The sequence below is a fragment of the Cercospora beticola genome, chromosome 10, assembly GCF_033473495.1.
Source record: "Cercospora beticola chromosome 10, complete sequence".
In the NCBI taxonomy this organism is placed as follows: Eukaryota; Fungi; Ascomycota; class Dothideomycetes; order Mycosphaerellales; family Mycosphaerellaceae; genus Cercospora; species Cercospora beticola.
Genome location: NC_088944.1, coordinates 274,749 through 295,587, shown reverse-complemented (window position 1 = coordinate 295,587; position 20,839 = coordinate 274,749). Strand labels below are relative to the sequence as shown.

The window sequence follows — 20,839 nt, the reverse complement described above, 5'->3', positions numbered from 1 at the left end:
CAAAGGACGATCGTCATCGCCTGGCCGAAACAGAGTAAGACCGCTGATCCAAACGACCAGTCGCCAGGATTGAGGGTCAGAGTCCATCGGCCGATCAGGAAGTACAATCGCACTTCCATCAAGTCATTTCCTGCCTTTCTGTTGTGTCCGTTCCCACACGGCTCACGACGATAATTCCTGGTTCCGACGATTGACTTTTCTAGGCCTGCCGGCAGCAACTCAGTACGCATTTTGTGATGTTCTTGGCAGATCGCCAACGGTACTCCACGCAGTGCGAGATCAAACTGTGGCACTTCCTTTGAGCAATCAGCTCTGACACTGCGTGTTGATGCCTCAACGTACAGGCTGGCTCAATACAAAGTGTCGGCGAGGTCGTCAACGGAAGCAACTGGCAGAAGCGGAAGGTCTCGAAAGAAACGTCCTTCATCTCAAATCTACACGTCTCATCACTCGCGAGCCACGCAAGCGACGACTTTTGGATCATGTGTGACAAGTTCTCCTTCCTTGAGGCAATAAAACATTCCGTATCAGAGACGGCATCATCTCCATCTTCATACAGCTGTAGAGAGTTAGATGCCGTAGGTCACTCGAACAAGCTACACCGAATGCGAAGTGGATATCAACGAAAAGGCCGAAAGATTCCAGCGTCAGCGACATACAGTGCAACTCAGCCCGCAGGCCGACGTCAAGGAAAAGAAGACTCCTCGGGTACTTCGCCAACCTCAAAAGCTTCTGCAGAGGCCTCCCCTCATCACCAAACAAAGAACATAATGCGGTGCCAGACCACAACCTGGTGACGGCAACGGATCAAAGAATCTATCCTGCACCGAATCAAAGCGCGCGAAATGCCTGCATTGGCCTTACCATCACAATGCTCGAGACTCGATTCTGCGACATTCTTCACCCTTGGCATCACCTCGCCACACTTCGGTCCGATCTATTAAGCGCTTGCAGCTCCAAATCCGTAACCAGAATTCGCAACGCCACGTACCCGCGGCCACGAGGCGCTGTGGCCCAGCGGCGTGAAGGGTATCGGGCACATATGGTCTCTGTTAACGATGTTGTCTTCACGCTAAAGACTGTTCGTCTGATCATGCTTTTGCCCTTGCAGTCTTCATCCTCGCCAAAGGCTCCCGACGTCGGACTGTTCCTCATCGCAGCATAATCTCTCCTGGCTTGGCTAGTCTGAAACTCCGCCGCTGCTAGTTAGCAAGCTCATGAAATTTCCACATCCTGCAGCCCGCGAATGCTCGAGCTTCGAGTTGCGGCTTGGAATCATTCCGATTGGACCTTTCCAGCCCACTCATTACTTGAATGAGGCACATGCGCCGGAACTCAAAACAAGCTTTCTCTACCATGGGATACTGAGGCACATTAGCCAATTTCCAACCCGGACCCAGCCTGTCGTGCAAAGGCGCGCTTGAAAGGCATGTCTGATGACAGCTACGCAATGCTGTATACGGTTCGCCTCCGAACGCCTTCACACTGTTCTGCAAGCAGGCTGAGCTGCCAGTCCAGGCGTCATCTCTCAAACTTGCTCTTGCGAAACAACAAGACCTGCGACATGCAGACCCAAGACTTCTGGCGTAAGAAGATTGCTGCTGGATCTCCTCAGACACAAGGCAAGACAGAAATTAGTTGTAAGCTATGTCTTCAGTGGATTTGAGCCAAAAAAAATAAAATTCGAAGGGTTACAGTCTCTGAAATTGTTGTCAAGACCATTGGCTGCAACTCTTCACCCAACGTTTCACGAAGATCGAGGCTGGCCGATTCCTTCGCCGTAGATCTACGTACTCCGGAGGTCCGCCTACCTCAGTTGACTAAACTATGCCTTTGGTAGCCGAGTGAATGACAGCCTTTCCGCGCTGTGGTGGCAAACGAAAACTTTGCGCGAACTGGTAAGTCATAGACCCAAACGCAATGATTTTCTCCAGGGTTGCACAAGCTTGCAGTCAAACAGAAGGCACCAGATAGTCGTCGATATTAATAGCATTTCCGAAAGTATACTGCTTCAGATTGATGTCGGTCAGGCGACGACCGGATAGGTTCCAGTGCCCCATAACGTGCACGACTTGTGCAGGACATCGCAGCAAGAAATGTACGAATCACTCCCTCTCAAATGTCTGATTAGCAAGACCAAGATTGTTCGGATTTCAGACATCAATACGTTTTCGTCTCGCGAGGATCCTTGCGAGCTTGCTTAATCTGATGATGAATCTCCATACAGTGCCCCAATTTGCACACCACCCTGGTTTGTGTTAAAAGAGAGCATGTGCCACGGGAACCAAGTCCCGGAACGAGCGTTCCGCTCACTTTTTAATGGCTTCCGGTGTGGGAAGCTAGGAGGTTGAGGCTCTCGACAACAGACTATCGCGGGCTCTAGCCAGAAAATCGCATATTTCGTCGTCTTCAAGTGCACACTTGATATACGTTGAACCTGGCCGTCGACATCACCCCACCCATTGGAGTCATAGCAAGCGCTACGGACTTACATGTGAGAGCTGGGATTCGTTGTATCGAACGGAGGCGAGGTGGTCCACCTTGGATCAAGGCCTCGAGCGTATCTCAAAAGCCTTAGACGAACGGTTTCCGGAACTCCAGAAGGACAGTGTCAGAGATCTGGATTGCGATGGATCTAGATCAGGGTTATGAAATTGCAGATATCAACGAAGAAGCTGAAAAGTTTCTTTGTCGAATGAGTTTCGGACAGTTCCCAAACAGGATTGATGAGTTCGATTGACTGAAATGTTCGCATTTTTCCTTGCGATAGGCTGTATCGTGCGTTGATGCGGGGCGCCTGAGCCCGCTGATCTCTCTCATCGACCTGGCGTAGGATGAGTGGGATTGCGGGAGGCCTGGAATTACGAGGTTGACAATACCAACTAACATGAGAGTTGTTTGAAGGAGCAAAGCCGCCGTCTGGGCAGTACCATGGGCGCAGAAGGTAATATGTGGTATTGATCGCTTCTGCGGGTGAAAGATCGCCTGGACAGGCGTTGATGTACTTGCTTTCTCCCTTTAGAGGCCTGTTCGGGAGAGCTTAGCATATGTAATTAGCAAACGAACAGGAAGAAACCCAACCTTCACGGCGGTTGGTTCTATATCTGCCTTATTGCTAAAAGTGCTGTTTGTGCGGCCTGAGACTGAAAATTACGTCATGTTCTATCAAGCTGCTGCTCCTGATTTAGCATCAGCGTCCAGACCAGATCACTAGGAAACCTGGAGGCATTCCTGTTCCTCTCGGAAATCCAAAAGTAGCCACGATAACTTAATGTGTGAGGATGGAGACGCGTATCGCACAATGTCGAAAGGGACCAATAGGCTTAGCGTCTAAAGATACCGAAAGCAGGGAGTTACAGCCGTACAGATTCCGTCCGTTCGTTGCTTCGTGCCGTACTTCCAGGAGAACTGGCCAAAGCTCGTTCTAACTGTGTGGTATCATGACATGGCGCAAAGTAGGATATGGAGCGCTAGAGGTTGTGGACGTCCCCTGCACTGTTCAATTCCAATGCGAATGAAGCAACCGCAAAATCCAATCGTGATGCTTCATCGGGTTGCTAGAGGCCTTTCCGGTGCGCGGAGAAGTATGCTCAGCAATCGAATCACATGGGATGATCAGTCACACGGCCAAGAATTCTTCAAAACAGTCCAGGACTACAGTCGGTGGTCAATATGAACTGTCGTGGGTCGTTCCGGTCATGTGAGCCTGCTGACAAGGATGCTGGCGAGGCGAGGTTGCTGTTGCTACTTAGAGGCGAGGACTTGGATGCGGGATGACCCATTGCCAATCGTGGCCACTTTCCCAAGTGTCTTTTCGGCTCATCATCAACGCTCCATGCGAGACGCTCAACCTTCGCGTTCCTCCAGGACAATAGCATGCCATGCATGTAGATGAAAAATCGCTGGCCAGACTGCTCCGCATAGCTATCATCGGTGAGGGGAGTGAAGGAAAGAGGAGCAGCAAACGGGCATGAGACTGGGATACGGAGTAGGAGAGGGTACGAATCACCTTGCCTGTCTTTCTCTGTCCTTTGGGCACTGCTTGCTGCTTTGATTACTTCTCATTCTTCGCATGCATGCGTTAGCTGAGCTAATAGTAAGAAAGCAGAGGGATCACGAAAGAGCCACAATGTTACGCCTCTCTGCAGTACTCGAGTTCTTCTTGTGTGCCTTCGAATAGCAAATCACTTTTGTCAACCACTGCATTACCATAACGCAGACTCCTGGCAGTGGAACTAAGTGTCGTGTGATTATTCAATCTCGATCGTTTCATAAAGTGTCAGAACAGATGTCGCATTCTTCTGTTTAGTCTTGGGAAAGGAGAAAAAAAGTCTTCAAGAGTAGGCATCTCTCCTACTTCGTCTCTGGGGCATAAGGTGGTATAGACCAGAGCATACACTTGATGTGCCTGATTTCTTCTCGTCGTTACTTCTGGCCACGGCATCTACTAGTACACCCTGAATAGCAGGATTCCAGCTCAAAGGCTGGCAATGCAGCCGGGCTGAGGTCCGTTCCTGCAGGCAATACATTCGGCAAGTTTTCTTCGACACGTTACATCCACGGAAAGTCTCCAGCTCCAGAAAAGCGATGAGAGGATTTCCAACCATGCGAACAAGCTTCGTCTCTTCCAATGCTGCACCAGAGTTTGATGGATCTGGGACAGGACGCTGGTTTTCGAACTCGGAAAAGCGCAGACTGCCTTGGCACGACAACGATCGATTCGAAGCTTTGCTCGTTGATTTGGGCTCTCCGGTTCGGCTTACAGCCACGATGGGCGTGGTCTCTGAGCCTGTGTGCATTTCAGTCTAGGCTCGCCAGATACTTAACTGTGCAGGACGAGGGAGCAAGATATCACAATAGGCGACATAAAGTATTTGCTAGCTACGGGACATCCTTCGCTCCAATGGAATCGGTGCTTACAATCACCTGCTGTTCCGTTGCTGGCTCGACTAATGAGCGTGTCTTCTGTCCGGTCTCTTTATGTGACACTATGTCGATCGTGATATCTGGTCTGCAATGTCGATGAGGGTCTTCACGAATAACAGCGCCGACTAATCTTTACCTTCATAGGGGGTTACGAGTGCCCATGTGTAAGCTCTGATCTCTGTAGGCTCGATTGCGAACACCACGAAATGTGTCAGCGGCGTCAGTCCTCTATCCGCCATCTTCATGATTCTTCCCAAGTGGCAAAACTAAGTCTACGTCCTTGGTTGAGAAGTCTTCAGACCCATAACCTGCCGCAAGCGCGGGCACATCAATTTGACCTGCGGGCTTTGATCCGCATCTTTGACAAGGGTCAGAGATTGCTAATTGTCTCCTATTATCTGCACTTGCCTCAACTCTTTCACTAGGTTAGGAAGAGCTTCAACAGTTTGCCCCAATGGGGATTCTTCTACTAGCTCTGCACATTCCATCTCTATCCAGATTGTTGCCAGGAGTTGAGGATACTTTGCATATACATTCATTACCATCTACTGAGGCTTTTGGTAGTATTCAAACCGGATCTATATATACATTAGGCTGCTCTACCTAGAGTATACGCCGCTTGTACTCTTAGAAGAGCTCGATTAGCAAACAGAAATCTCTCCATCGATCTGCATAATGGATTAGGGATACACTAAGGAGGATAAACCCGAATGTATTGCGTTACCGAGTGGGCGCACCTGGCGCTATGATTCACTGTGCGCGAGCTATTTGAATTGGGCACAGAGGTCCGCAGGAAATTCTGGGGTTTCGCTAAGCTCACTGAGAATGCTTTCCGTGTCTGCTATTTCAATAGGATCGCTCCGTCCATCATCGCCTGTGTCATCGTCCCTGGTCACAGAATCGTGAGTACTGGTCGCACGTCGCTTGCGAGGGCGTTGATCTGCTACATCGCTCTCAGTGCTGTCGTGCGTTCTCACGGTGCTGCTGGCCTTGGTTACCTGGCACGCATACAGCAAATCAGCAGCTGTGCCGTCCGCAGTCTGCTCGATGCTTGCCACAAAACGATCGACTGTGGGTGGTTGGAGCCTGTGAAGCAGTGCCTCTGTCGGCAGTAGATCTCTCCTCAGTGCCAGAGACAATTGCTGGGTCGGACTCAGGGTATCGTGCAAAGTCCCACCCGGAGAAGGCGATTGACTTCTCACGATACGGCGAGCGCTCTGTAGCTACCATTTGTGCGATCGACTGTTGATATACCGCAAATGCCCGCCTCTCCCATTCGCACATTGCTTGCTCAAACTCGTCGCCCTGCATCTGGAGGTAGCTATCAATCTCGACAGCTACCGCGTCAGCATGGAAATCATGACGGCTCAGGATAGCAGCTCCTAGAAGACTGAGGTGTGGAACCTGAACCGTAAAAGGTATGCCGAGATCGAAGCCGCTGTCCCTGGTAGCCGGAACCAGATTGCGATGGGCTTCGTGGAGATCCTTTATAGTCAGCTGGCCATACTCACTACTTCCGTCTTTGAAGACGCGAACCGAGGTGTGGTAGATAACCCTGCGGTCCCCCAAGTTGGTCTTCTGTCTTGTCGGAATACGGGCATGAGAGGCGCGCACGTCACCTGCTCGCAGCGGCACTTCCTGCCAGTCACAACGAAGGCGCTCTAGCAAGTCAGGCGGCAGTGTTTCCGAGGACACCTTAAAGCGAAGGTGATGGTTCGTGAAGTGGTGTTCTTTCACGAAGGCGTGCTATTGGTTCGATAACTCGTCCTTGTGCAGCCTCGGCAATATCTCTTCGCAGTCATAGCCCATCTCGTCAGCATAGCAGATAGCGAGACGGATGCAGCTCTCACAGATCCCAGCCTTCAAGTCTTCTATAGGGTACTCCAGGAAGCCACTCTCAATCTGGTTATAGTGGCTGCTTTCGTAAGCGTTGATCCCCTTGTAATGGTAGCGGACGCCTGTAGGCAGGCTGACGAGATGATTAGCGTGATCAGGACGCAGCAGGACTTGTAGAAAGTACAAAAGTGGGTGTTGAGCAAGGATCTGCTGGCTGACAGAGTGCACCGTGATATCTAAAAGTCCACTGGACACGCTATCGAGATTGCGATTATGCCACCGGAAAAGAGAAAACTCCTGGTCCAGCATAGTTCGAACCTACTGGAGAAACGACTGCATAAGCCCTAGCACAATACAAAAACCATTTTCTTCAAAGTCGACAAGTGCAGTGTGATCGGAGTGTGGTTTGAAGCCAAGGATACGCCTAATGCTGGCGAGATCTTCCATATCAAACACCTCACATGTCTTGTGAGTGCTAACGATTCCCAGACGAGCCCGGTTACGAGTCTGACTAACAGCAGTGGGGTTGCTACTGATATGACTGCTTGGGGGCAGCTCAACCGACTGAGCAGACCCAGCCATCGTAAGCTTCGAATTGGTTCGCTTCCAGTTCATGAAAGCAAAAGTGCTGTCCACTGCGGTCTGGATGATCGCGCGGTGCATTGCAAGCAGAGAATTGCTCTTCAGACCAATGCGAGCGGCAGCCATCTTGGTGTGGATATAGCAGAGAGGCGGCGCGGAATCATCGTCATTATCATCACCTCTATCATCCGAGAGAAGGGAATGATATCCATTGACGGCGGCTTGTGCAGCATGAAAACTTCCGTTGTTCTCCTTGTCAATTGCTTGACTCTGTACGATGCTTGGAAGGTAGTCGCAAGCTCCGTTGGCTGGGCAGTTCTTGCATAGCTTGGAGCTCTGACATCCCGCCAGTAGCGATGTTTCCTCGGCTTGACTGTCGTGTTCTTCGTCAACCTCTTCATCTTCACCGCATTGACTTTCGTGTTCATGAGTGACGTCGCTCGTAAATCTTTCCGCACGCGCAGGTGCAGTGCAAGCACCGGCTTGATTGTGAGCGCGAGCCATGCTGAGCCTAGTGACTCGTGCGGTCGGAGTGGGTGCAAGCGGGTCTGTAGATGTAATGGCTGCGCCATCTACTTGCGCAGAAGGAGCAGACGTGGCTAGAGCCATCGCTGGAGGCACCTTATCCCCGGCCTTGACACTATCGATCACTTTGGAGTGGACGCTGTAATACTTCTTCTCAAAATCACGCTGTACAGGAGGGACCAAGGCAGTGCTCTGTCTGCCGGTCTTCGTCAACGCGGTGGAGGTGCGGTAGAGCTGCCTGTCGAGGGGCTTCACGCCGCAGCCCTTCGACACCTCACCCGCCCTGACAGAACACACTCCCTCCTCGACAAAGCTCGAACTCGAACGTTCCTCGCCGCGCACGCACCTGAGCCGCAACCCCGACATCCATACATCGCCCACCGCCACGGCTTGGCATCAATATCCTCGTCTCTCTCAATGCCTGCGTAACGACATACCGCAGCTCCCCGACATCGACGACGCTGATAACATCAACAACACATCTTTCCAGCCTAAAGGAACGCATTCGCCCTCACCCACCATGCCGCCCCGTCCACAGCCGAAGCGCCTTCTCTCGCTCTCCTCGCAGCACCGTGGTATCGATGGCCCCGTCTCGCGCTTTAAGCGTGCCCGAATGGAAGGCCTTGCCCACGACGAGGGCCGCCCGTCGTCCCGCCCCAATCCTGCGTACGCCGCGCTTGCGCACAAATTCTTGGCCGCATTCGTGTCGTTGTGCACCACCACCACGGACACGCCGGGCTGCGCATGATTCGAGATGGGGAACCCTCCTACATCGCTGTGCTGCTGCTCGCAGAGGACGATCGTCATGTGAGGCGACAGGAAGCGCTAGCGGGTGCGGCAAAGCAGGAGCAAGACTCGTCGTGGCTGTTGGTCTACGTCGCCTTGGATAAGACCGACTCGCTCTGCCTCACTACTGGCATACTGCGACTGCGCACGAAGTACACCAGATGCCAGACATCTGCAGGCGCGTGCGTGCGTCGTCCTTGCTGGGACCGTTGGGGTAGAGGTGACGGCGGCCATCAGCACCGTTCCGCACCACAAATGTACCATGACTCCTGTGCCATCCGCACTCGATCACAGTACCGACAAGATCTACACAGGCTTTGTCATATGTATTGGGTGATGACTGCTCTCGTTATCAACGAGAACGTTTCCACTGATGTCTTCGTGCGGGCGTGAATTGGCGCCATGTTCGTGCGAGAAGAGCAGCGTAGTAGGCGAATCAGCGAGGTCGGCTACTTCGGGGAGCTACCTGCGCTACCACCATTGCCTGCGGATACTAATAACACCAAAGAGGAGGACGAGTGCACGGCTATTACGGCCAGATTGGCTCGTTGCAAGAGCACTGTGGAGTGGGACGAGCAGTCGCGCACTTTCCTGGCTTGGTGTACCCGGCTCCTCAAGCATATCCGTATCTGTGCCGATGCAGCTGCCACTTCTGCCAATGCAATTGACGCGAACTCCGCCGCTATTGCCGACATTCAGGACAAACTCGCACGCACGCAAAACTTTCTCGCACAACCGGAGCTCGACGACGATCTTATTCACAGCCTACAGCAGAGGCTTTCGCAACTCCAGTAGGTCATGTTGACCGCGTCTCGTAAGCAGGAGAAGAATGCAATGCAAGAGCTAAAGGCATGGGTGGACCTAGGCACTAACAAGGTAGAGGCGGGCAGAGTTGCAATGGCAAAGCTGAGAGATAGGCTGATTGCTCGCATCACCGACTCCTGCCATGACTAGCTGGCTAGTGTAAATGGGAGAAGGATTGAGATGTGCTCAAGCGGATCCTGGTCGAATGCTTCTAGTCTACTCGAAGGTGGAGGCGGCAGACGCGAGAGGAAGTGTACATTGTCCATTCGACGAGGACTTGAGCGAAGGAAGGAATGCTAACGATGCCAAATATTCGGCTCTCCGAATCTTCACTCCACGCCAACCACCTGTGTAGTATGGTCTCTACGAGCGCCTTCGGCTCCTCCTCTTCCGTAGTAGGCAGAGTCATCTCGTCACCGCCGCCGGCCGTGTAGGGCTTTTGGCTTCCAATTTGAGGGCAGAGAGGGAGGAAACAACATACAAACAAGCTGCAGGCATCCTCGAGCAGCACTTCTAGTAAGCAACCCCTGTTCCACGCCCGTACGAATAGCTGCTCGAGGCCATGTTGGTGTGCAATACCACGATGACCGGGCACGGCAAGAAAGAATTGAAGTTTTATGAAGCTCACAATGCAGACTGGCCAAATGGCATGGCCAGCTCGCCCATGTTGTCTTCGCACCACCAGCACGACAATGAACAGCGGAGACCGATCGGCCTCGATCACCATGTATTCGCGACCGGTCTACCGCAGATGAAGTGTAGGTAGGGTGTTCCACCTCTCCGCACGAGGTTTCAGTACCAATCAGGCCTGTGACCGCGACAAGCCGCAGCTGAATGGAGAATGATGGGTTGAGCCGGCGCGGTCCCGGACTCCAGCAGCAGTCCATGCGAGGTCTCGGCCGTCACCGCAATTTCAGTTCCAGTATCTGGTCAACGGCAAAACCTGCTCTCCTCACAAATAATCGAAAACAATAACGACAACTTCAGCACGCTGCTCCGTACACACTTAAAATCTCCACGTGGGCGCATCCACATTGAACGACAGTAAGAACAACTTCGAGTGTCTCGATCTGCCAGCTGTAAGTCTTCCTCGATATAGTTAACGCTCGTTCCGTGGGATAGATGGGTTGTGGAGTTCCGCTGCGACGATAAGGGGAGGCATTTGCTCCTTCTTTTTTGAGGCAGATGGAATTGATTGAATTGCTGATAACTGAGTAGGACTATGTTACCACAAGAGAGAAGTACTGAGATAACGTGGGTGTGATGGGATGAGTTCGGGGCATGGGTGCATCAATGGGAAATGAGGAATAAGGAATGGGAATTCTGTAATTTTCGAAGCGACTGACTCTGATGGATGATGAAGGAGAGCCCAAAGCACGAGCAAGCAAATGAGCAAGGAGTAAATAAAAGGGTCGAACACAACCTGCTCTGATGTTGGAACTCTGGAGACTGGTAGCCTGTTCTGCAGGAACCGTGATTGACTCGTCGCTCCTCTCTACATTCTGTAACTGGAGCCATACTTGCTAATATAGATTCCTTATTAGCATTCCGGTCTCTAAGCTTGATATCCTATCCTCATTCCTGCAGACAACTACCCCGGACAATAAATTGCTAGTAGGCCGGTTCTCTCCCCTCCAAGGACGAACGACAACAATAGGATCGAGTGTCCCGTGGATTATCGAACGTGAAGAATCTACTGCCCCGCCGGCTCAATAGTCTCCAACAAGCCACCTGCCATCTCGTTCTGCTACGCCATCTCACCTAATGTCGTCCCCGTGGCCGAGCGGAAAACGTGATGTTGCATCCACGCTTCTGGTCTGGTGGTCATTTTGTAAAGAATCCAACCCAGAGTTGCCGTAACGCGGACGTTGATGTGTTGGGGCCAGATGATTTCGCATGCTACGACGAGGTCGGAGGGGCTGATGGTGATGGCGGTGCTGGTGATGTTAAGGAGATGATGAAACCGCGAGATGGTGTTTTCGATATTCGAGGTCGGCGAGAGCGGTCGTGGCGATGGAATGTGTGCCTTGCTGAAGCTGGAGCGGAGGTGGTGGACTTGTCGATCGTAGGTTGGGAGTGAAAAGCTTAAGGTGGTCGAAGAAGATGTGCGTTGGTCTGCTCTGCGCTCCTCCCGAGGCTGACGTTGTCGTGCTCCATACAGTTCGCATCATTTGTTGTGCAAGGACATTGAGCACAATGGTCTCCTTAGGCATAAATCCAGCACAAGGATGGACGTTGCCCCGCCTCCTCAGACCGCGACGCGCAAAATTTGCATCTCAATTCTTCCCGCCGCATCAACACCGCGCTGCCGCAACAGCAACCTGGCGATCGAGCTACGACCTCAACGAGCTCCTATCGCATCTCTGGGCCATGTCCTCACTGAGCAGAGAAAGCTTTCGAGATTTGCGAGCTCAGCAGAAAGCACGCGCACAAGGCCGATTGGCATCTCGCCTTCCTGTTGTGAGAGTCCAGGGCTCGCCTCGGCCACTGCGCCAATTCAGGATGACATGCGCCTTGATGCCGTCGCCACCACTGGTATGCCAGTGATGCGGAATGCACTCAGCCACCTGGACTACAACCTCGCTCATGAGGTGCGGTCACTTCGGATTTCAAACTTCAGCCAGGCTCATGCCAGCCCCAAATGGGAAGGCGATGTAGCAATCTGACGAATCAACAGTTGGACATTCGCGCCATGCAGAGCAATCCGCCCATTTCTCTCCACATCCGGCAAATTGCGACGTCCAGGAAGAGCTTTTTCCGCCTACCTCCGCTGATCGACACCTCGCAACAACCAATCCTGCAAATCTGCCTACGAGCATGGGCCGCCCCACGATGCAGTGCCGCTCGAGCTGCTCATGGTGTTGCCATCGCCCAAGACAGCTTAGATGAGGAAGAAGACGAACAAGACGAGCAGGCTCAGTAGATGGCGCAGGCTGATGTGTGGGCGACCGAAGACCATTGATGCACACTTTGCGAAGGCTGCCTGTGTGGAGAGCGACACGGCATTTGTTGAAGTGATGTGCACCAGGAGGCGCATCTTGACACACGTTGGCCGAATTGATGAGACCTCCGCCGAGATAAGAAGGACCAGCCGCTGTGCTCGCTGCGTACACATGGGCTAGATGGCAAGAACGGCAAAGAATTGAAGTGCATGCTGTTCACGAGGTGTGTCGAGTCGCCACCATCCTTACGTTGCTTCAAGCACGTTACGTACGCCTATGTTAGGCCTACGCTTCTGGTGAAGCTCAGTTCATCACATCGCTTTCCAGAAGACATACTTACCTACAGCCAAGAGTGCCGATTCGTATCTTCAACACAGCCCCGGCGTTGCTGTCGAGCAGCCTTTCCTCTCGTTCCCCCATATCGCATCGCAGTCTGGTTGTCGCCCTCAACTCCCACACCCTCTCGAGCCAGGCCTCTCTCCGTCGCTATCGAGTCCGACAACGATGACTACGAGCAGCCAGGAGGCGGTGGTTCAGCAGTTCCTACACGCAGCTCGGCAGCCCACAATTCAACTGCCGTCGAGAAGCTTTGGACCGAGGTCTCTGGCGGGGTGAACAGATCTGACAATGACGAGCTCGATGTTCTTGGGGGTTGGTAGTCAACGCCTTGAGATAGGGACGAGCTCAATATTAGCGGCGAGGTGCACGATAAGAGGGGGAAGAGGGAAGAGAAGAAACAGAGAGGGGAAAGAGGGAGGAGAAAGAACAGAGAGGAGGAAGAAAGTGGGGGGAAAGAACAAAGAGGATGAGGAGGAAGAAGGATGGAAAGGAAGAGGAGGGAGGAGGAGGTAGCGGGAGGAGAAGGAAGAGGAAGGCGGATGAGGCCAACGCTGCCAGCGACGAAACAATAGACGTGGCGTAAAGTCGCGTCGCTTCATGTCTTCGAGAAGTAAGTCGCTCTTCGCATCGCCGGCTACGTCAAACCCAGACGGGTGACTTTCTGGGCCTGGACGCTTCAAAGGAGCGCCTGAGGCCGCTGCTAAGCTGGTGCTCTGATGCTAGCGCAGTGTCTGGCGGCTCGCTTGAGCGCTGGTTGAATCACCATCGACCCTATCGTGCGGCGACGGCTACTTCTCGTCCGTGTTGGCTGAGCCTCGGGTATACACTCCATTGGGCCTGTCCTTATCGGGAAAGATCAAGGGCAACTGGCTAGTGTACGCCTTCGTACAAGCCTCGATTCGGTTCCTCCAAATGCGACAAGGATAGGTACTGAGCATCATCATTATCGTTCAAGATAGAGGTCTTACGAATGATGCACTTGAAATCATCAATACTACAGGCGATGGCCATTGCCGGTGTACAATTCATGAACAGTATCAGGGAGGTTGACTTCTGAAAGTCATAGTAGTGCTTGTCCTTGTCATGCGCTCTCGCCGATTGGACGAAAGCCGGCATGCTTCAGTACATGATCCTTTGTCGTCTTGGATGCTGTTGCAGTGGCACCGAACCAAACCGCATCGTTGCGCATGGTATTACGGCCAGAAAGATGTATCAAAAGGCAGCGTGGCCAGCAGGAGTCAGCTCAAAAATCTGTCTGCCATATAATTTCGTTCGCTTGGCAGATATACACGGCACAATATTTGAATTAGGATGTTCTAACGCCAGAACCGAATCTGAAGAAGCAGCAGAGGATATCGTGCCCCCAATGGCATCGGTACGCGTTCTCGAAATTCCAAGAAGCATATCTCAAGAGCTTTGAATATCGACATTCGCAGCTTGGGAGCTAGCAGAGTTGTCATAAACGATGCACAAGGCTTAAGATATTTTGTGCCTTGAATACTTGGAATTGTTGGAACAACGCGCTGTGGATGGCGACGACGTGGCTGATTCTGGCCAGAGCATACGTTGACTCCTGTGGCCACGCTTCCGCGACGAGGCTCGTGGGACTTGTGTTTATCGTGATGCAGATGATATTGTGCTGTAGGATCAGAGCATCACAGGGCAGGAAGATGGGCTGCAGCCGCAAGCGTAGGTGAAGGCATTGGAGAACTCGTAGCAAGCGCTTGATGACTTGTTGTACATCACACATCGCACATCACAACTGCAGAATGCTACAACTGCCATGCTAAGCAGAATATCTAGCAAAGACTCGGCCAAGCTCTGTGAGCATACGGCAACACGCTTGACGAGGTTCGTCAGATCCCAAACTATCGCTCAACATGCGACATCTTCCAAGCAGATTCAGTTAGCCTCGTTGAAGAACGCATTGAGAATGATAAGGCCGGTTACGTTCACCTGATGTGTCGACGCTCGAAAGAACCACTACCAACATAGTCTCCAAGTGACTCAACGTCTCAGGATGTGGAGTTCGTACCAAGACTACCCAAAAGAAGGAGCACTTGCAGAAAAGAGGAACACGGAGCAAAGTATGAGCGCTGCTCTAGTCTCCCTCTATCCCGTTTCAGTCTGTCGAAGGGCCCACTGCGTGAAGCATATCTCCAGACCAAATGAAAATGTGAGTATTCTCGCACGACATAGCCTTTCTCTCGGACAACCGTGATCAAGCAGGCATTAACTCTCACAATGCCAGCTCAGTTCTGTACTAATGCAGACGAGGAGGTATTGCAGCCATTCGAGAATGAGGTGCGGAGCAAGAGCGAGAGTCCAGAGCTTTGAGAAGCCACCGCCATGGATATCATGGTTGGAATTTCATCTTCTCGAGATGCTATCGTCTTCACATCCATTCTGAGTTTGTATTGAAGGTACGACACGGATCACCAGCGCTCGCGAAGGTACGAAGGGTTGGCCACGATTCTGGAGATATGTCCATGAGCTATTGCACGATTCAACGGGAATCACAATTGATCGCAGCACTCTCACCCAGAAAGGCTTTGAAGGGCTTCGAACCTCCAGAGACGTTCAGTATACATGTGCCTGATTTCGATACACCGGGGTGTCGAATGGATGACACGGTCTCTGAGTCTTCCGATGCTGCTTGGACACAAGATCTTTGCGTCACCCACAGTTGGGTTGGAAAAGGTGAGGGCTAGGCATTCGTCAACGGCACTCGGCGACGATGATGTGTCGCGGGACGAACGGTGCTTCCAAGCGAGCCGCTACGTCTGATCTCCGAAACGCAGAAGTCGTGCTCGTCTTTTTGTGCAAGCTGTCGAGGAGCGTGCCAAGGAAACCCCATCTGAGCCCCAAAGTCAGCGGGCCCGTGGTTTAGGACGTGGTCGATGAAGCAGGGGAAGAGAGATGGAAAGACGCAGCGAGACGAGGCCGACAGAGACGGCGCATGCAAGATTGAGCAGGCGCAGCATGCTGGCCGGCGAAGACGCCTCCAGGCTAACTATTGATGAGATGCGTCGAAGTCGCCCAGCGATGAAGGCTGCGGGGAAATGGCTTCATCGTGATTGGCTCTGCTAGATAAATCATCTTCCGATCCAGCCACAAACGCCGCTCAATGCGCTGATGCGGCGCACCTCTTCATCTGAAGGACCACTAGCACCTCGACGAGAACCACAACCAGACACAGCAAAAGCCTGAACTCAACTTCAAAGAGCAGATCTCTCGCGACAGTGGGACAGCCTCCGCATATGTCCGACGTATCGGTGTTTGCCTCGGCCATGCGAAGCATTTCCGAATCTCGCCGTTGTGAGGCAAACGTTGACCTTCGCTCATACTTAAGCGATTGAAGAGCTCCACGACTGTGTCCTACAAGGTCTCCGCGGCTTACGAAATGGAGACTGCAGCTGGCCGTAGAGTGAGCAGGGAGCGACGGGAGTCTAATTTGCCTTCTATCGCTTACCGCGTTTGAGCCATGTGTTGTGTTTACTCGGGCAAACGACAAGCTGCTGACATCGAAAGATTATGGCGCTGCGGCATCTCTTCCACCAACGCACGCCAGGTCCCAGCCAATTACTGCCAGTACCACCAGCGACTTTTCCTTCGACAAGCTGTTTCTCACCTCACTACAGTAGTAGCAACATGGTTAAGACAACCCCCACAAAGCTGGACGAACACAAGCTTGGGTTTCTGAACGACATCCCTGCCGAGCTACGCAACAAGGTCTACAAGCACGTCGGCGAAATAGTCGCTGGTCAGCAAGCGAATTGGATATTCAAGTTTCTCCAGGCGCATCCAATGATCCGCCGTGAGGCTTCAAGCATCGTCTTCAATCATGGGAACCACGTTTCTGGCAACATACGCAACTTCAGCATTGTGGTGTCGCTAGAGATATTCAACAACAAGCAACCTCATAAGCTGAAGCGCCGACTTCGATTAATGCCACATGCGGTGCGCCAGCTTCAAATTCCACTTGTCATCTACCTCAAGGACACGCATGGCATGAGTCTCTACTCCATCAGTCGCATCATGTTCGAGATTTTCAATACGCCAACTGTCAGAGCTATTCCGCGTCACCGTCTACAGTTCGAATTCGCCGAAGCAGAGTACGGCCCCGCACCCACGCTCCTCAAGCACTTTTTTGAAGTACTGTTTGCGACCTTGACAGAGAAATACCACCTTGCGGGCGGGAGGGTGGGGTCACTGGGGTTTATGCAAGTGCATGAGCACGTCTACCGCCTCTTAGCGCTCCGGCCCCCGCCGCTTCAACACCACTTGTGCCTTTTCTTCTACATGGCACGATGGACCATCCGGGAAACATACCTCGGTAAACAGAAAAATCTTGTTGGCTTCCAACAATGGATGGACTTCGAGCGCCGCCACAACGTTGCAAGGCCTGCGAACGCCGACCGCTCCGTCGACGTTGAATGTCGCAAGAGCGTTCTCAGTGAGCTTGAGTGAGAGTCCTTGCGACATGAGCATCAATTCCAAGCGCAACACTCACTTTTGGCTCAAGTCGATAGTTTCCAATCGGCAACTACCCATCGGCAACCTCCATCGACAGTAGCATTGTGGGCAGCATCAATACTAGCAACCAGATACCACAGGCCGGAGAGGAGGTGCAATCGAGTCTTAATGATCAGTGCATAATGTACAGGTAATGAGCAGCCCAGTAGTAAGGCAACAAAGCAGAGCAGAACAATAGGAATTGATTTCCACTTTCGACTGGTTGGTACACATTGTTCCTCAAAATCCAGCCACCTGTTGGCCCGCGATGAAATGACCAATGCCGATCCGGTAAGATGTGATAGGTCTCAGCCAGTAGTCATTCCCACAAGATGGCCAAGTGCATGCCTACCTCCTTCTCAGCCGCTTCGCACGCGCCTTGACCTTGTGGTTGTGCCCGTCAGGTCAGGCTCGTTGCGAAGCAAATGCATGCTCCATATGCCGTCAAACGGTGTTTGCCGCAGCAGCGTACGGTCCAGCTTTCGCCCGGCTCGTCGTACGGCCGTCTCACGAAGTCAGTGGCTCACGAGATACTACCATCCTCGGGATGAGATTGTCGTATGCGGTGATTAGACGCCCCTTTCTCGCGAGGTCTACTAACAACTCGTCGCTTCCAGGCTTTGGTATCACACGCATACGGCTGCGGTAGCTGCGATTCTCTTACTCGTCAGGCTATGGCATCTCACCAACTCATACGACCTCACCAACTTCCAGTTCAAAATCATCACAATTTCGCTTCATTTCTCGCGCCGACTAACCTCTGGCAAAGTATGAGTACCAAGGTGCAAGTGGAGACATTCACAAGTCTTTCCGCCTAGTCCAGAGCATATAGACTCAAGAGGAGGAAGTAGAGAACCTGTGGACAGACTCCTTTGATCAGACTCCTTTGATCAGACTGCTCACTCACACTTCGGTCTTTTCGGCCCCACCGAAGACGACGCAGCTTTGCGCAACATCTATGCACCATTCCTCGAACTCGAATGTGATGACATAGACCCCAAAATGGGGGCACTTGGAGAAAACGTCTTCACAATCGGAATGCTTATACCAAGCCCTGTACCTACAGGTTTCCGGCTCACAATACGCTTTGCAGCAAGAGTCGCAACCGTATCCATACACTTCTTCTGAGCACGCTCGGCACCCAGGACACTTCCTCCTGAATTTTCGATCACAGACATCAGCCATTATTGATCGGCTGCTGCCCGGAAACATGCTCGGAGCCGATATGCTCGATAATAGCTTTTGTCGGGTCCTTGCATTTCTCACCTTTCACGTTGCGAATTCATCGCAAGCAGGTTCAAAGGATTCTGGGTGAGTGATGAGCAGTACTTATGGTGCTTCAAGAACACAGCACCGGAAAAGGGACCTTCTACCGTAGTCCGTATGCACGTTGGCGGTAACTATCATGTGCTTATTGATGTCGACCCTTCGAAGCGTTTGTGTACGCTCATGGATCCACGGAGAACCAACAGCCATTATAAGCAAAACGGATCTCAAGCCCTGTCATTTACTCGCAAGCTGAGAGTAGCTGCGGCGACCTGGACTGACAAGCATGTCCAAGGTGCTCCTGTTCAGAGGAATACGCGTAGTCGTGGAGTACGTGTACTCTACGATATGAAGATCCGAACATCGAGCGGAGGCACAAGCCCAATCTTGATATGACAACTGTGCGATATCTTTTTGTTGCTGGCGCGTCCTATCTTTTCGAGCAGATTTCGCGACAGTCTCCCTCCTCACTGCCTGGTCTTCCCCATCTTGCCGTTCTCGGAAGACAAGGCTGAAGGCGCTGAACCACAGGAACTGTAAAGTCATAGCGACATGCGAGACACAGCTAGCAGTCTGTACACAGCAGTATGCGCTTCAGCACCCAGTGAATGATCGCATGGCGCTTGCTTTGTGTCGCCTCCATCGAGCAGATCTCTGAAGAGAACAGCCGACGAGCATTCGCGGAGCATTAGTCGCGGCACCAAATGTTCGGATCTAGCTATAGCTCGATCCAGCAGGCCTTCCTCCTTGAAAGAGTGCCAGCCGATGTCGACATTGAATCTCTCGACTCACTCATAGCGGTGAGCGAATTGTTCGAGAAGCTGTCCCATTCGACAAAAAGCCGGTGCAGCAGGACATAGATGTAAGACAGATTGGGAGGCATGTCCACGATCACGTGGCTCGTCGACGCGCACTGCTGAGGATATTACATGCCTTGGCGTAGGTGAGGGAAAGTGCTCGACACCTAATTCGTTGGCTTCTGGTGCACCGAGAAGACATCTTGCGCTATTCCATATACAACAGCACGACCTATCAAGACGTCGTCGCTGGGCAATGACCAATCAGTATCCAACGTTCACTTAGATTTCAGCTTTCGGACTTCCTTTCCTCAACCTTTTTCTCATTCCCTCTACTGGCCAAAGGGCAACATTCTCTCCTTCATGAACCTTCTTACCCTCTTCCCTGGCCAAGATTTTACTGGCGAAATGATCACTTGTCTCTCTCAAACTCTGCAGTGCCTAGATGGAAGGCGTTCCGCAAGACATTTAGCACTTCCGCTGCTAAAACGCCCTGTAAATCAGTGATCAGATCCTCGGCTGCCACCACACCTTCAGTCATGAACATCAACTTCATCGTGAGGCTCTTTACTCCCCAAATCCTCGACTTGGCCACAATTACGATCCAGTTGTTCTGGATTACATTCATCTCCATCTCGATCTCAGCAGCCCTGTAGCTTCCCCATGACTGGCGTCCTGACCTGGACCGCCATCGATAATATGTGACTTTTGTCTGTGCCCAAAGGGGATTTTTTTTTTTTGCCTTCATTTATCGTAATCTAAGCTAACCCGCAAAGGGCCACATCCCAGAGCCAAATAATGTAGACAAATGAACACCAGATTACGTAGATCTTCATGCCATCAGCTTCGGACATAATCATGATCTGGTGCGGCATCCTCGTAGTCACGCCTAGTGATCTATTGTCATGGACAGGATGGAAGCTTAACACCCCGTCTCTCACCAAATTGTCTTGCGCGAAGTCGGAGGTGCTGATCCCGAATACAATCTTCGACAAGAGCCTGCTGTTCCACGAGTTGAGCATCACGGTTGTGGTTGTGCTTTCATCTGTGATGAAGATCGATAGCCATCCAGGTCTATCTTTCCTGTTCGTCCCCGATCTCGCGAGCAATTTGGGCGAGTTACTACAGTCCAGCATTAGTTGGTCCAAGAGGGACCATTCATATGACCATGTTCCGATGGGAGCCTGGCAATCCTCGCGACTCACAGCTAAGTAGGATTCAAAACGCCTGGAATTCGGAAAACAGGTCACAGCTGTTGTTGAGTACTGCTAACGCTATGCTTGATGGCAGACCTGGCAACGAGGTTGGCTAGGAGCTGAAATATCAAATGATGGACACCACGCTTTGTTCAATAGTAGCAAGGCTTTACTAAAACCTTATCGCTGCACCCTCCGTAACCATGACACAATGCTCGTATTCAATAGGGACCTTCCAGATGAGCTGCAGAAATTTGAATTAGGGTAGTGCATCAACCCATGATGAGTTGCGAGACCAAATTTCAGTCAGCTCGTCCGTTACACG

At 52.0% G+C, this 20,839-nt stretch overlaps 5 protein-coding genes across 5 annotated transcripts; 4 read left to right on the top strand and 1 right to left on the bottom strand.

Moving 5' to 3' along the window:
- Positions 1-6,672: 6,672 nt before the first annotated feature.
- Positions 6,673-7,953, bottom strand: RHO25_013169 (uncharacterized protein; the record flags this gene model as incomplete). Its single annotated transcript, XM_065603666.1, has 2 exons — positions 6,673-6,895; positions 7,085-7,953. 2 exons carry the CDS (start codon positions 7,951-7,953, stop codon positions 6,673-6,675), a joined length of 1,092 nt encoding a protein of 363 aa, XP_065459738.1.
- A 1,104-nt stretch (positions 7,954-9,057) lies between these two features.
- On the top strand, positions 9,058-9,450 carry RHO25_013168 (uncharacterized protein; the record flags this gene model as incomplete). The annotated part of the gene is made up of 1 exon (XM_065603665.1): positions 9,058-9,450. The coding sequence occupies one exon, from the start codon at positions 9,058-9,060 to the stop codon at positions 9,448-9,450; it is 393 nt and encodes a 130-aa protein (XP_065459737.1).
- A 2,516-nt stretch (positions 9,451-11,966) lies between these two features.
- RHO25_013167 (uncharacterized protein) lies at positions 11,967-12,382 on the top strand (the record flags this gene model as incomplete). Its single annotated transcript, XM_023600698.2, has 2 exons — positions 11,967-12,050; positions 12,137-12,382. The coding sequence occupies 2 exons, from the start codon at positions 11,967-11,969 to the stop codon at positions 12,380-12,382; spliced, it is 330 nt and encodes a 109-aa protein (XP_023448906.2).
- A 4,009-nt stretch (positions 12,383-16,391) lies between these two features.
- Positions 16,392-17,210, top strand: RHO25_013166 (uncharacterized protein; the record flags this gene model as incomplete). Its single annotated transcript, XM_065603664.1, has 1 exon — positions 16,392-17,210. The coding sequence occupies one exon, from the start codon at positions 16,392-16,394 to the stop codon at positions 17,208-17,210; it is 819 nt and encodes a 272-aa protein (XP_065459736.1).
- A 2,966-nt stretch (positions 17,211-20,176) lies between these two features.
- Positions 20,177-20,533, top strand: RHO25_013165 (uncharacterized protein; the record flags this gene model as incomplete). The annotated part of the gene is made up of 1 exon (XM_065603663.1): positions 20,177-20,533. One exon carries the CDS (start codon positions 20,177-20,179, stop codon positions 20,531-20,533), a length of 357 nt encoding a protein of 118 aa, XP_065459735.1.
- Positions 20,534-20,839: the final 306 nt, after the last annotated feature.